The sequence below is a fragment of the Nyctibius grandis genome, chromosome 7 (genome assembly GCF_013368605.1).
Source record: "Nyctibius grandis isolate bNycGra1 chromosome 7, bNycGra1.pri, whole genome shotgun sequence".
NCBI classification, from domain to species: domain Eukaryota; kingdom Metazoa; phylum Chordata; class Aves; order Nyctibiiformes; family Nyctibiidae; genus Nyctibius; species Nyctibius grandis.
In genome coordinates this window covers 54,671,559-54,687,687 of record NC_090664.1, presented here as the reverse complement: position 1 = coordinate 54,687,687, position 16,129 = coordinate 54,671,559, and the positions used below count along the sequence as shown (strand labels likewise).

At 44.2% G+C, this 16,129-nt stretch overlaps 1 protein-coding gene and 1 long non-coding RNA gene across 4 annotated transcripts in view; one reads left to right on the top strand and one right to left on the bottom strand.

Moving 5' to 3' along the window:
• Positions 1-436: 436 nt before the first annotated feature.
• LOC137666014 (uncharacterized) lies at positions 437-11,596 on the bottom strand. Its single transcript, XR_011048581.1, has 4 exons — positions 11,513-11,596; positions 10,956-11,061; positions 10,302-10,418; positions 437-510 (listed from the first exon to the last, which is right to left on the bottom strand). It is a non-coding gene; the product is annotated as an uncharacterized lncRNA (long non-coding RNA).
• Positions 11,597-12,106: 510 nt separating this feature from the next.
• Positions 12,107-16,129, top strand: part of CTDSPL (CTD small phosphatase like) — an 88,189-nt gene continuing 84,166 nt past the window's right edge. For all 3 annotated transcript variants that reach the window (XM_068404636.1, XM_068404635.1, XM_068404634.1), the window contains exon 1: positions 12,107-12,640. In XM_068404636.1, the coding sequence (XP_068260737.1) occupies positions 12,565-12,640 (76 nt within the window). In that variant the 5' untranslated portion in view covers positions 12,107-12,564. The remainder of the gene's footprint in view (positions 12,641-16,129) is intronic.

The window sequence follows — 16,129 nt, the reverse complement described above, 5'->3', positions numbered from 1 at the left end:
TATTAAAGGACAGGCCAAGTATGACTGAGAGCTTATTAAAAAGGGAGGAGGATGGGTAAGTGGAGAAACAGCTTGCTAGGCTGGTTCTATTAAAATCTAAGGCTAGATCCTCTGTGTAAATTAGCATAGCTCCATTGACTCAGGTTGACTGGTTGACTTCTCTGGCTTTATGGCAGTTTACCAGCTGACATTTTAGCCCATTAACTTGAAGCATTGCATGTTTTCCTGGGAGCTTGGTCTTTGTTTGTTCTGCCCCCCGTCTCTTTTTTTCTGCCAGAACTGACAAAATTCTTCAGCTGAAACATCTGAGGAATGACATCTCATCAAAGATGGACGTTTCCATGGAAATATCTGTTTCAGATGAAATTTTTTGAGTCTTTCACAGATAAAATATAAATAACTGGTTGGACAAGTTTTCAATAAATCAAAATAGAAACTTTGCTGGAGAAGCTGAAATGTTGTTTGGGTTGCGTTTTTCTTCTCTTTTCTCTAACAAAGAACATACAATGCCTGAAGAAAAGAAATGACCGAAATAAAAATTTGCTGAAAACTTCCAAGAGGACACAAAACCATATATCAGGTTATTCCCCCACAGATGCCCACATTTATAGCCCCGAGGGCAGAAAGACATGATAAAGAGCTGGTGGCAATGAATGCAAAGCAGAAGAGGGAGAGATAAGCGCTCCTGGCTTCTCTTTAGATGAGGGCCTTTTCTTTTTTCTCCCTCTTTTCCCTGCTCCTCCCTTCCCACTCATTGCAGCTAGTGCCTCAGACCGTAATCTGCTGGAAAAAAATCCCAGAGCAAGCTGTGCCTCCCCTGCACCAGCCGTTGCTGATAGAAAGATCCTCTGACATAAATCCAGAGGGTTTTTTCCGTCCTCATTTTGAGCATTGCTTTACCCATAGAAATGGACTGACATTTTATCATATGGGGAAATACGTTCCAGAGGTGAAACTGCTGTGACTGTTTCCCAAAATGTGATCCCAAGGAAGAAGAACTGGTTATGGAAGATTGTGCATGGAACATGGGTTTACAAATGAATATGTAAAATAAAATGCAGAGTTCTGTTCCATCACATAGAGGAGTCTGACCACAGTGGAAGTTGGTAACTACATCCCTGACAGTCTCCATTGGGAGTCTCCATCTGAGAATACTAGAGGGAGTAGGAATGCATTCAGGATCCTGGACATATCCTATCACCTCCACATCTGCTAGTAGTCCCATACCCCAAAATAGTGCTGGGGAACCACTCTTGGAGGTCTTACTCTGTGTGTGTAATGACAGCCAAGGCTGTGCTTTACAATGCAAAGATAGTATTGAAGATAAAAGATCAGCTGAGGATTTCCAGGGCTTTACCTTACTACCACTACGACCCAGAAAGTTCTCCATAAATGAAATGTTCCAACTTAATCAATCCCTGCTTCTGGAAATGCAGTACCAGCTTCTTTGGCACAGTTTAGAAAAGCAAAAAACGTAAGAAGCCTCCTACGACCGGAGAAGAGAGCTAGAGCTACCAGCTGCTTTGAACATTTGTAGAGCAATACTTGGGGACTGGGTTGCAAATACACCAATATATTCCACTTTCCAGGAGCCTGAAGTGTGTTTGGCAATACACAGGAGAGAACTGCTGGTGGTGTGAAACCTCAGCTGGTAGGTTGACTAGAACAGTGCATAATCCTACACATGGATGAATATAGTCATGCTATTTTATTGCTGTGCATAAGGTCCCATAAAGAATGTGTCACTTGACTTACTTTTCCCACATAAAGAATAAAAGATATGTTTAAATCATTGCTTAGCTTTAGACAGCGCTTAGCTGCTGACCAGTGTGGATACCCCATTTGATGGAGCTAAGGAAAAGACATGCCGACCCATCATCACTGCCAAAGTGGTTTTGTACAACAAGTGCTAATGCAGAACAAGACAAGAACTACTCATCTCGGTGGAAGCAAATTCCAGCTTTTCCTGTGAGCTAGGCAGGCGACATCAGCCAGATTAAAAAAAAATATCGTTTGTTAAACCATAAATGCAATTAAAACCAAAGAGACTGCACTGGGGATAGGTGTTATTCAGTGTGTGTGAAGGGATGCCAGAACTTGGCTCTGAATAGTTTTGATTAACAAACCTGAGTCTGAATTGTTAGAGAACTGTTCATTTCGTTAAGCCATTATTCATGGCCTGTGACTGGTCATAAGTAATGTTCTGCATCCTGATGAGAGGATTGAAGCTTACACTGGAATGATGAATGCCTGACAGCAGATAATGAATAGTGTACTTCCCTCACCATTCACCAGTGCTCTGGGGTTTCTGAATTGTAAACTACCAGGCCAACTCACTGAACAAGTACATTGAAATAACATTACCAAAAGCAGCAGGATTTCAGCTCTTTCTCTACAGGGTAGAGTTTAATTTCCCTAAATCAAAGCAGTACAGGTCAAGCAGGTGTCCTAGAGCTGCTTGTTGGTTTTGTCTCAGGCCCAGGCAGCCTGCAAATACAACCCAAGCCCTCAGCCACAAATTCCTCCTTGAGGAGAGAGCTGGGGGATTCCCCACGAGGTCAAAACCCAGCTCTCCCAAAAAGTACTATCACTCCACAACCCAGGCACTTCCACTTGTAGTTGAAGCTGCATGAACACTTGCAAATAATAACCCACATGGTCACATAAATAGCAGCCAATGGAAGCCAAGTAATTCATTTCTCAATACATTGGCCAACAGACTGTCTTAATTATTTAACTATTCTGGTAAAAGCTAATGCATAAAGAACTTAAATGGTGCATGGATCTTGCACAGGGCCTTCAGCCAAGGGGAAATTTCACACAAAACGCCAGGCAGTTCAAAGTCTTCTCTGCATGCAAATGGAACAGAGTCCGCTTCTGCTACACAGAGCTGCAGGATGACTAGCCAGGAGCAAAGCATTGCAAACGATGCTTGGACCAACATATTGTGATACCGTTTTCCAGTTTTATCATAGTCTCTAAACACCAGTTTGGCTTGCACTCAGTAATATATATCTCCCCAACTGAACGTAATGCAAGTATGCAAGGAAAATGTTTCATTTACTGACCCAAGGGAAAGTGAAATGTACAATAGCTGTCAAGTGAAGCTTGGAGAAACATCAAGATGCACGTGTTGCAGCTGACCATTTGATAAACAGTCACGTGCAGAACACTTTACCCATGACAGACAAGAAAAAGCATGTTTGGCTTGAGATATTTGTGCTTCACAGGTAGATCTTTCAACCAAGCTGAAGAACTAAGTAATTGAATTAACACAGCATATCAGTCTCCAGAGCACTCAACACTTTGCAACTGTGTGAAGTCTGTTGCTGTGGCAGGCCAGCCTACATGCCTTCAGCTAATAGCGCTACAATCTATTTGCTTTCATTTACAGCCACGTCTTTGCTAGCTGTAAATGACAGCAATGGCACTCATTAAGTTGGTGGCTTGGGACAGGCTTCAAGTTGGGAATGGCTTCTGTGAGAATCTCAGTTCAGCGGTACCCTGCTGGGATGGTGGCTCCAAAAATAAACAAGCAGAGGCTGCCCACTGACCCACTGACACAGCATCGGTTACATTTTTACACTTGGCACCCTTTTAACAAGCGATTGCACTGCGGTTGCATGAGGCAATAGTACACGCTCAGTGAGTCCTTTGTGTCTGCTCACAGGGCTGAGCTCCTGCATCCCAGGGGCCACTCGGTGCTTCTGTTTCTGATGGGTGGGTGATAGGACCAGGAATTATGGACTTTGCCTGTCTTCCAGGAGTAGTACACAACTTACCATGCTATATTCCTTCCTGTCTCTTTACTAGGTTGATTTTCAAGATTTTAAAGGATAGCTTCAATCTCAGACTGGAGAGGTAGCAGATTAGGTCACTTCCTACTACTTTTTGTACAGAATCCAGTAGTATGAGACTAATTTTTACAAGATTATTGAGCTATCTTGATCGCACCATCAAGTATTTTTATTAACTTCAACTTCATCCTGGTTGTCACAGAATCACACAGAATCACAGAATGTTAGGGATTGGAAGGGACCTCGAAAGATCATCTAGTCCAATCCCCCTGCCGGGGCAGGATTGCCTAGACCATATCACACAGGAACGCGTCCAGGCGGGTTTTGAATGTCTCCAGAGAAGGATGTATGTCCTACATAATTGCATCTTCCTGATGCTTAGACTCTTCTCTTGTAGGTATTTATCAGAGAACCAGTTTCATGGCCTTTTACTGGAATACAAATTGTACAGTGATAAGTGTAGGATATTACTCCAGTCTATTTGGGGATGGCCAGTGTCTCCTGCTTTGGGAGTCGCCAGGAACCAGTCAAGCAGCAGCACCTCCATATTCAGGAAAGAAAAGTTATGTGGAGTTCCTGGTGTCCACTAGGCTCCTTTTCATTACACAGGCAGCAGAAGGAACAACTGGAGAAGAGAACAATGCTATTCCCAAGCACAGCCACAAGACTCCTTTAAATTACCTCTGCTTTTCCAATATCTAAAGCTCCTTTCCCCAACAAATGCCGCCAAGTTTCTTTGCAGCTCTCCAGAAACCAGCTGCTGAAGATCACCCCACATTTGAAATGCCCTGATAGGGAATTCTCCAGGGGAAAGCCACTAGGACTGAAATGCTGAGAGCTGTTAGGAGCTTTTCTTTAAGGACTTCCTAATTCCTACCCTTTCTGTGGTTCATTTGCCTTTCCTCTGCCTTACCACTTCCTCCATCTACCCTTCCAACTCATAGCTTGTGTAGAGAATTCAGACATGCCTAAGGCTCCCTTTCATTACATCTGCAGATGCTCTCTCTTCTTTTCCTCACACTAGCCTACCCACCCTGACTCTGATTTCTCTACTTCCAGCCACACGGACCACCACACCACACAGAAAATGCTCTTTCACATTCTTGACATTTTCATATTCCACTAGTAGCCGTGTGAACAAAATTTCAATCAACAAATGGTCAGAGTGGCAAGTAAGCATAGCTCCAAAGACTTCAAAGAGAGTTTGTGGTTTTCATGCTAGCATTTTTTGTGGTAGTCATTCACTGCTAGTTAGGTCTAGTATCAGCCTTAACCAATCAAGCCACTTCACTTTCCAAAGCCAGCCCGTAATTAAAAAAGAAGGCCAATAGACTCTCAATGATGATGCAATGATGTGTTCTCAGGTGCTCTTCTAGGCACGAGGCCAAAGCTAAGTTACCATTTATGCAATTTGAAATGAATGGGAGAAAATTAGGTACTGACTAGAATTTCTCATTGCAATTCTTAATCATTTTGACTTTATCTTTCCAACAGTCAGCAGGTTTTTCTTCTGAGAAGTCCTTTTAAAAAAAATTAAGATGGCTACTTAGCACGACTATCAGTTGACTCAGATGACAGGACGTTGCACTTACAAGACCTTTCGTGTTCCTCACTCCTCCTTTTCTTCTTCTCAATTAGGCCAAATTCTACTGCCTTTATTCATACTATTGCTTTATTTCACAGCTCACACTGATGGTTTCAGTAGTGACTCCTAGAATAAATTACAACTTCAGTGTGCCAAGATGACCTGAGGTCCTTGCTGAGGGCTGTTTCAGGCCTTTGTCATGCCTTTCTTACCCGTTTCATCATCCACAAAGCCAGGACTTTCTCACAGCTCATCAGCTGGTTCCCCCGGAATCGGTAGACAAACACCTTCCCATGTTTACTGTGCTTAGTGGGAAAGCATAACCGCATCACTAACATGACATGCACCTACCATTGCTCTTATTAACTTAGCAATCCTATCATGTAGCTATCAATAAGAACGGTATTTGTTGTCCTATTTAAAGGAGGCAAGTTTTATATGTGACAATGGTTGTGTTTTTCAATGCCTCACTGAATCAGGTATTACATTAACACTTCCCACATTTGGGGGATAAAATACACACTTTTAAGAATGGGTAGCAGCAATCGAAATGAGAATTCAGAACATTTAGAAGCATTTAAAAGTATGAACCTCTAAGAATTATCAAAACATCGTGTACCTATCCTATTTCCCTCCAGTGAAAGTCCAGCAGATCATTTTTAAGTGCTGTGAGGATATTCACTTGAGCTGGTGCATAAGATAGAGCTTAGTTATGGAGGTTCTTCTTGGGAATCAGTTGAGACATTCGCCAGTATAAATCATGGAGCGAAACCCATTGCCTACCAATTGTGTCTCAGAAAGAATACCAAGAGTTCAAAGTCAAATCCCCTAAAGATAGGGAATGCCAGAGTTAAGATGATCATGAACTAGTCTGGAAAGGCCAAGCTGCTACACTTGATGCTATGTAGCCTCAGGGGAATGTGCCGTAACTGGTTACCCCAGTGCTCTATAAAACCTACTCGCAGGCTTTCCACGGTTGCTATTAATAGGGGTTACAAACAGCCATGGAACCATAACACGAGATTAGCTGTTATTATATCTATTTCACAGATAGATAAACTATCTGACAACCAGTAAAAACTGAAATGGAAACCAAGCTTCTACAGCCATATCGGTAGGAACGTTACAGCAGGATACTGGAGAACAGAGCGCTCACAATTGGTAACCAGATAAGGGCAAAGCCAAGTTTTATCCTATTCCGCTGCTGTGCTCAAGTGAAACAGAAGTACAATCAAAAGCGAAGTCCTGCTACTGTTGTCATGTCTCCACTGCGGTCCCTTGACACTGAATTCCCACCTCTCATCTCTGACCAACAACAAAAAGTTATAGCATGGATATGGTCTAAGGCTGCAGACAGACAAGCAATTATGCTACTTGAAGTTGCTGTTGCCTCCTAAATGTTTGTTTCTGGCCCTGTGGTATTCCTTCTGTAGTTTGAAAGACTCAAAGTGAGCCTTAATCTGGTTTAGGTCAGATTATTTAGGCTAAAGAATTTAAACAGTTGCGTTGACTCAGCCGGTTTTGACTGAGTGGGAGCTTTCTTACAAACGTCTCTGCCAGCTGAATTCTGGTGACAGCTCACCTCTGTCTCTAAGAGGTTGACGAGCACCTTAGGGCAGCAGGAGACTCTTTAAACTTGACCATATGAAGCAGAAGATGCAACTAGCACACCCAGTGGATGGGAGACTTTGCCAATCTTTGCAAAGACTGGAACATTATATGGTTGCTTGCTTAAAAAAAAAAAGCAGGCTCTCTTGCAAAGGTGTGTCTCTTGCAATTAGGGAGGACTGGATATGTCACTTGTAGGTCAGCAGGTGATGAGCTCTACAGAGCCTTCCACCTGTTGGTCACCAGTTGAATTCCACCCAGCACCAAAATTACAGCCAGGCATTTTAATTATATGTTCACTTCACGTTGGGTTGAACGCTTTTCAGGTATCTTTTCTCATGTGGGTGTCTAGTATCTGGCATAATCAGGCCTCATTTTAGCTGGGTTCCTTAATCAAAGTTTCTGGATTAGGAGTCTATAGGAATTTGGGGTTGAACATAAATTGTTAAGGCTAGCAAAAAAATCCATTCACGTTATCTTTGGCACTAATTTAATCCCAGGCTAAGGATCCACAATTTCTGCTATCATATGCACAGTGAAAAGTCAAGGAGAATAAAAAAACCTGAGAACCCCAAATTTGCAGTGGTATTTTTTTCCCAAAAAAACTTTTCTTGCGGAGCAAGGAGGGAGGCAATTTATGTTACAGGTTCTGAAAGCAGGTTTCACGAATCTTTCTCCGCTTGACAGTAATACCGATTCCTCCCAAACACTCAGCCTGAAACAGACAACTCATAATGTTAAAGTTACAGTTGACTGAAAAAGGGACTTAGAATGGAAATTGTTATGCAACTGCTACTTTATGAATTGCTGCCAGATCTGAAGATAATACTAAAAGCAGCCATTTTCTTCTGATTGATTTGGTACTCTTTTATCCTTCCGTGGAATGACAATAGTAACCTCTAAATGACAGTGTTGCTTGGAGTTTTCTCATTTCTTTTTGCACAGACAAAAAGAAACACATACATTGTATTCAAAGGCACAAGATCTTTGGAATTCGCAGCATTTGGTGAAACCAAAAGGGATCAAATAAGTACTAGTTTAATAAGTTCTGATATGTACATATATTCCAACAGGGAATATGCTATGTTTTACTTTGGTGAGAGCAGAATCCCAGCACACTTAATGCTCTGCTGTTTTCTCATCAAAATCTCTTATGCCATATCAAATACGTCACTGCGCTGAAATCACAGCTCTGTTTTAAGTAGATTGCATTAATTTTATGAATGCATCATAAAATGGGAGTTCCATAACTTTGTGTTGACACTGTTTTACTGTTGCAATTTACCATCGTAATGGCACTATTTAGGAAACAAAGAATGAACTGCAATGAGATAATTAACGGATAATCTCCATTACTTTGAAATATACAATGCAATAAACAGCTGCCAAAACTGATTAATAGCTGAAGTGAAGACATTTAATCAATCTAATAAACCATTTATTGCAAGAATATAGCGGCTTACAATAACTATGAAACATTTATCTTATTGTTACAAACTGCAGTATTTTCCTTTCTTTAGGATGTAATATCATGAGACCTTGATTGTTCTTCCATTAAAGTCAAGGATAAAACTCCTGTTGCAGGCCCAGGGTCAAGCCTTCACGGAGCTGATATCAATGAAAATAAATGCTTCCTTTTAATGTAGAACAGTTCTGCTAAAAAACATTCCTTTCCCCCTATTATAAAACATCCTATGGCATTGAAAGGGGGACACATTTTAGTGGCAAGGACAAATGTCAGGACTCATGATGAAAATCTGGATCTCCCACTAGCTTGTACTGCAATTTCCTGCAAAGTATTGTTTTCTCTGTGCCTCCACCTCCTATTTGTGACATAGAGATGAAACCATTCACTTGTTCCACAGGATTATTTAGGATTTAGTTCGTGTAGCATATAAAGAAACATAGATAAAAGATACTGTACACACTTCAGTGTCTCTAAAGTAAAAGCAGAAAGGATTGCTCTTGATTCTGTTACACCTGTCTCGTAACCAGTAGAGGAATGGGAGTAAGGGGGGGTAGGAAAGAAAGAACAACACTGCTTAGAATGGACCTGTTTCCAATTTACAGCAGTGCTGCCAGTACAAGTACAGCTGAGCTTCCTAAACTTCCATTCTGCTTCCCACTGCCCTGCCCATGGACTTTCTCCAGCTTCTAGTATGCTGTCAGTATCCAGCTTTTCTCCTCTCCACCTTAGACTAGAGGGGTGAGGGAGGCTGCATGACAGTAGCAAAGGGACAAGCACAGGGAGAGATATCCCTTCCTGGCACGTTCTTTCACTCTACTTTCACTTTATATATCACCATAAATAGCAGTTTCCCCTCTAAACTGAAGTAAGCACCAAATTCCTTAATACGATGCATAAATAGCTAGCTGTTCGAGTGGAGCTTTACAACATAAGTTGCAAAAAACAATCTTACCAACATTCAAAACATACAAAACACATTGGCTCTAGGTGAATATCATATTTGTCAAGCCTTGCAAAACATGCTTTTCATCAGACAAGACATTTATATCTCCTTATCCCTGCATAGAAAAGAGTCATTAGAGCACATGTCTCCTATCACACATCGTAACTGCGCTTTCCCTGCAAAGAAGTGGAAGATGGTTTTAGTGCTGGATGACTCTCGAACTTGCTCTGAAGCAAATCCTTTGTCTTAATGCTAGTAGGAAGCTACTTTGGTTTTATCCAAATATAAATATTGATACAGAAACTCATACCAAATAATAACAGAGGTATGAATTTATTGTTTCAGCAAAAGCTTCTATGCAAATTAACCCTCAGATAATTAAAAATGCCTCCAGTGCCTGGGCGGGTAAAAGATCAAGCACTTGCTGGATTACAACATAACTAGTGCTGTGATAAAGCTTCATAATAGCTTAGGAGCAGGAGCTCTCAACCTTTGCAGGTAGCAGGACTAATTCCATCAGCCAACATGTACTAACTCCTATTCATCTGTGCCCGATCTAACCTGTAAGGGACTGTTTGCAACTGCAAGACTCTTGTCTTGAGAAGCCAAAGCTAAACAGCAGGTTGAAACTCGCACAATTGGATGCAACGCAAGCAGTGGCATTGCACTCATTCCCTGTGCAAGTGTTTGTCGTAAGAGCAGGACGGGCAAACCTAAAATACAAGTCCCAGAAACCTGCAATACTGGTATCTCTGCATGTATTGCTGTGCAGGGAGTGTTAGTTATGTGAGAGAACACACAGCTAGATTTTTGAACGACTTTTTCTACATTGAACAAATGCAGCGACTTGAAGACTCACAGCAAAATGTTAAAATGTGTCAACTATAGGAATATACTTACTGAGAGTGAAACCAGGCCTCAGAGCTTTAAGTAATTTTCACAGAAACTAGATGTGGCACTACCGCAGATTAGGAATTCCTTGAGGCTGGGCCCTTAGTCTCCCTTTACGGGAAAGCACTGCAATGAGAACAGCAGCTTGTTGTTGCTGGAATTAAACACAACGGTCATTTCTGCAACCTAGCTTGGCAGTTGAAATGCCGCTGTTTTTGCTAATGTCAAGTAAAACTGTTCATAGCTGCATATATTTTTTTTTAATATATATATATATAAAAAAAAGATGCACAGTCTGTGGCTTTCTCTTTTAGGGTTAAAAAAAAGACAGTTGTAACCAATATTACAAAAATTCATGTCGCCTGGGTCTATGCCAGTTACAGAAGGATTTTCCCCAATTAGTTAATGGAATTTAAGATGATATTTGTCCTTTTTGTAGGAAGGTTGCAATATAGGCTTGTATATATATTAGGATTTTTTTTCCAGGAGAGAAAAAGAGGTTGTAATACTTCAGTTATATTAAATACACCACTATGCTTTCTTAAAGGTTTTCTCTTTTTATTTTACACTCTGACAGCTCCATAGAAGAGCCATTATCCTGGGTGGGCTCCCCCACCTGCCTTCACCACCATCGTGCCTGAGAGCCTGCCTAACAGCAGGTACCTGAGGAGGGTCAGAGGAGCAGGACATGCACACCACAGCCCACCTCCTGATGCACCCTCCAGGTGTGGGGAATTCTTGGAGAGTCAGACATGCCTTTTAAGATGCTCTAAGAAAAAAAAAAAGAGAGTATTTTCTCTGAGAGAAGCTGCCAAGACCAGCCTTGGCACCTTCTAGTTACATGCTGGCCTCTGAAAAGCACCTCAGGGACACCTGTAAAAATATTTCCCTCCCCACAGCTCCTTCTCAGACAGTTTATACCCGCTCCCGAAGGGAACCAGCCCCGCTCAGCCCAGCCCTGATAGGGACAGCCCTCAGGAGGGAAGCGCCGCACAGCCCCTTTCCCGCCTCCCCGAGGCCTCACAGCTCCGGAGCCCCTCACGTGAGCGCCGGCGCCGGCCCCGCCCCGTGGCCCCACCCCCTCCTCGCGGCGGGGAGAGCAGCCTTTTGTACGCAACGGCAATAGCCCCCCCCTCGCCCCGCCCCCCGCCGCCAGCGCGCCGGTACGCAGGCGCCTCGCCCCGCCCCCTCACCCGCCGTAGCCCCGCCCCCTTGTTTACCGCGCAGCGGGGCCCGGGCGCTGCCCGCTCCCCGCCTCCATGTTGGAACGTCCCGCGGCGCGGGGGCGGAGCGGGGCGGGGCGCGCGCCGCGCCGGGCGGGCTGACAGGCTGCGAGCGCGGCGGCGAGCGACGGTGGCGGCGGCGGCGGCGGGCTGTGGCGCAGCGCGAGGAGCGCGGCCGGGGCGCGCAGCGCGGCTCGGCTCGGCCCCTTTCCCCTCCCTTCCTTCCCCTCGCACCGCGCACCCCTCCTCGCCCGCGCACGGCGGCGGCCCGTGACCCGGGAAAGGGGGGAGGAGGAGGAGGAGGAGGAGGAGGCGGAGGGGGCGGCCCGGCGTCGCTCCGCCGATCCCGCAGCGCTGCCCGCGGGAAGGGGGGTGGGGGGGAGGGAGGGCCGGGGCGGAGGTGTGAGGGGGGCCGGGGCTGGGGAGGGGGGGCGCGGGGATGAGATAAGCGCGGAGGAGGGCGGTGGCGGCGGCGGGGTGGGGGGGTATGTAGGGAGCGGGGGGCTGTGCCGGGGGACGCGCTCGGGGGAGGCCCCGCGGGGCGGCTCAGGTGGATGCGGGGGGCGGTGGCGTGAGGCGGGGGCTGGCCGCGGGGGGAGGCGCGGCGCGGAGGGCCGGGGGCACTTCCCCCGCCTCGGGAGGCGGCGGCCGCGGCGGGGGCTCGGGGGGAGCGCTGCGGAGGGCTTCCCGGAAGGGTGAAGTGGATTAATTAGGATTTGGGTTGTTTTTTTTTAAGGGGGGGGTTGATTCGCCTCCGCCCCCCCCCCCCCCCCCCCCTCCCTCCGTGGAGAATTGGCGCCTGGAGGAGGCGGCGGTGGCAGCGCGACCGGAGGGGCCCCCGTGCGCGGTGCTGCCTCCTTCTCCCCCCTTCCCCCTCCCCCCCCGCTTGGCTTCACTCCTGGAGGAGTTGTTTTTTTTTTCTTGTTATTTTTTTTTAAATACAAATCTGCGTATTGATTTTTAAACAAACAAACAAATCCCCCCCGCCTCACCGCTCACAAGCCTGCCTCTGGGAGGGAAACAGCCAGGTGAAATCTCACTCTGTTTCCATGGACAACCCGTCCGTTATCACCCAGGTGACTAACCCCAAAGAGGAGGAGATCCTGTCCTGCACTCAGGATAAAGGTGAGCTGCCTTCTCTCTTTCTCCTTTTTTTTTTTTCTTGGAAATCGCTGCTTAAAAACGCACGTAGTATGATCCTCTAGGCTGCTGGGAATAGAGGAGGGCTTGGTGGGGTGGGTTTTTTTTTGTGGGATGAAGATATTTGCATCAAGGTCTCTGAACCTGCTTGCTGGATACAGCTGAGAACTTGTTACAGTGTTTAAATAGTTTAATCAGCAGTTACTTACTTAAAATAGTCTTAGTTCCTTGAGGGTGGGCGAGGTAACTTTGTAAGGTTGTCACTTGGCAGTTAGTGCCTTGTTTTAGGGAAGGGATACCTGTGTGGGGTGTGTTGGAAGGCTTTGAAATCTCAGCTGTAAAGATTTTATTTTTTTTTCTCCCCATTTTGTGGGAGAAAAAGGGATTCCTTATTTCTCTCAACTCCCTGTATTTCTCCCTGCCTCGTATTGAAGAATCTGTGTAGCTTTCAGGTTTGTTGTTGGAGGATACTTGTGTGCCTCAGAAAGAAACATGGGCTGCTTTTAAAAGCGGGCTCTATTTAGTCTGAAGATAAATAGTTGTTGCTTGCGTAAGCCATCGCACTTGGGTTGCGTTTTACTCCAAAATAAGATGAATCAAGCCTGGCCAAAGGAGCTGCTGCTCCTCACAAGTCTAGACGTTGGTGATTGACCTTAACCTCGTTTCCTTTTGGAAGCTCGGAGGGGTCTTGGGCTGTAAATGGTTGTGTCCTTGCAGCTGGCGATGAGAAAGGTACGGGTGAGCGGCAGGGTTCGAGTTCTGGGGAGTTGTGTGTGATTGCTCGTGGATTTTGGAAGTTATTTGAATGCTGAGTTTATGCTTTGTTACAGGCAGTGCTGGTGAAAAGGGGAGAAAGGACAGAAATCAGAAATAAAGTGTGTGGTGATGTTGCCTAGTAGGTATCATAGTAGACTGCCGAGTGGTCTTCTTGAAATGATAGATTGATATATATCTCTGCCTAAAATCGATGCCTTCAGTATCCAGAAGGCTTCCATTTTTGTGTGGCTCATCTTGTAAATAGTGAGGGGTCCTGTATCGTTGGCGAAGTTGCTCCCCGTTACTTTCAAGTGAAAAGCTGTACATGAAGTCTCCGTCTTCTCATCTCACCAGTGCTGACTGCAGTCGTATGGAGGTAGATTTAAAAAAAAAAAGCCATCAAGTTGGGGGGTGTTGAAACAAAAACTTATTTTTTTTGTTCAGCACAGGAGTGCTCACGTAACTCTCTTTAATTCGCATCGCTTGTGAAGTGATACTTCCACCGCGAGGCCTTGTTTGTCTCAAGAGATTTCTGCTGTTTTCCTCTGTTTTGGCAATGTTGAGTGTGGGGTATCTACAGTAAGGTGCCGGTGCTCTGCCTACGATGTCTCCTGAGACCTGCTGTGGAGTAAACTTATGTGATGCTGTGCTCAGATGTTGTTACGGTCTTAATGGCCTATATTATTGTACGTACTGGAAGAGCTTCAGTAATATTGTTAGCAACTGGTTGGAATTTTAGTATAAAAAAGCCAGTTGAGACAAGTAGAGGAAAATTTGACAGCTCAAAATAAGAGTAAGCATCCACATCAAACAAGTGTCTTCAAAGTCCTCGGCACAGTGAGCTACACTGCGTAGGGAAAATATGCATATAACTTGCATAACTATGCAGTAACTTGCATAATATGCATTGTGTTCTTGCTATTGGTTTGTCTTCAGCAGAAAATCAGGATGGTCTTAATTACATAGCAGGGGTTTTTCAGGCTGTGTGTTAGCAAGGGTGTGCTGGGGGAGGGTGGAAGGAGGGTAGTTGGAGTTTGAGACAAGTGGAAACTTAAGGCTGATCTTAATACAGGAGGTGGATTAATGTGTTGTTTTGTTTTTTTTTTTCTGTATTTTTGTTTTAAATGTGCTTAAAGTGCATACTTTGGATTGACTGTGTGCTCTGTGGTGAGACTCTCAAATCATACCAGAGCAACTTTTGCAGAAAGAGAATGGCAGGTTAGTCCGTCCCGGGCTCTGGAAGGAGAGTGCTGCTCGCTCCTACCTCTTCCACTACAGGTTTTCCCACTGCTCGAGGTACAGAGGTTGTGAAAACCCGTTGCGCTACGTACCTTCCTTGCACGGTTGCAGATCGCGTCACCCAATTTTCTGTTAGATTTCTTAACAGTTTTAGCGAAGCCTTTAGGTCCGGTGAGCTATGGGAGAGCCCGAAGCTGAGATGGTGAACACAGATAGGTTCTTAGTGGGAGGCTGGTGTTTACAGTGAGTCTTCACTGCTAATTCAGATTGAACCGAATGGATTGGTACAAAATGGCTAACAAATATGTTCAGGCATAACGAATTAACTCTTTATTTAACGAGTACAAGAACCACCTGAGCCGATCTTCTGGAATTTTGTAATACAGTGAGTTACAACAGCGCTGTACTGTGTGAGCAAAGGCTGTCTGGTTTAATGAAAACCTGCTTTTTCCTCCGAGCTTAGCGTTTGGCTGCAGAAATATGTTCCAGGGTACTGAGTGGCATGTAGTGGCTTTGGGAGTCAGGGTTTTCTTACGGTTTTTGGGACCTTCTGTTGGTGTTTCTTATGGAAAAAATTAATTTTTTTTCTTGTTGTTAAGCTGGAGAGAAGCAGTTTTACAGTAGCTGAGCAACTGCTAAATAATGCGTGTGTAAGCATTCAAGTGTTTGATTTTTCCCGAGATTCTTTGAAGCTTTTAATCAGATGTGAGTCCAGCATTTAGCTTGATTTATTTTTTTTTAATGTATTTATGTTTTAAAAGGAGCTTGATGTGCATTATGTGCTTATGCCCAATTTCTCATGTGCAAGGAAGCACGACTGGCAAGAAACAGAGCTGTTCTCTGGTCGTGGGGCAGTTATGTTTTTAGGTAAATATTGTGCTCTACAAATAAAAATATCCAAATATTTTCTTGCTAATCCAGATATATTAAAAAATAGCTTTTGAGATAAGTGAAGCTGTGACAACTTGTTAAAGAGGTGCTTATTAATATTAAGGAGGAATTGTTAACATTCATTTTTAACAAATAGTAAAAACTTTCAAAGGTGGAAAAAAACAGATCTTGGTACATGAACCTGATATGTTGCCACATGGTGGTGCACTGTATTTAGTTGTCTGTCAAAATGAAAGCTGAGCATGGAAAGTTGCTACAGTCGTATTTTATTATTATTGTAATTTTTTTTCTGAAATGCCTGTGGTGTTCGTGTTCTTGGAGGATTTTTGGTCCCTATCTACGTCATTAATTTAGTTCTGGGGAGTAGAAACTTATGTTCTCCCGATAGGAAGTGGTACGTAGGTGATTAAAAATATTTTGAGCACTAAATTCACGGAGAATTTAATGCCCTGTTGGGTTTTTAAGTAATGGAAATCATAGTTCTTCGCAGAAATACTTTGTGTTGTGGTCATTTGGCACTTCTGGAAATTGGAAGCGTTAACAAGACTTGTGTCCTGAAATTAAAGTGGAGACTTAAGTATGTGAAAA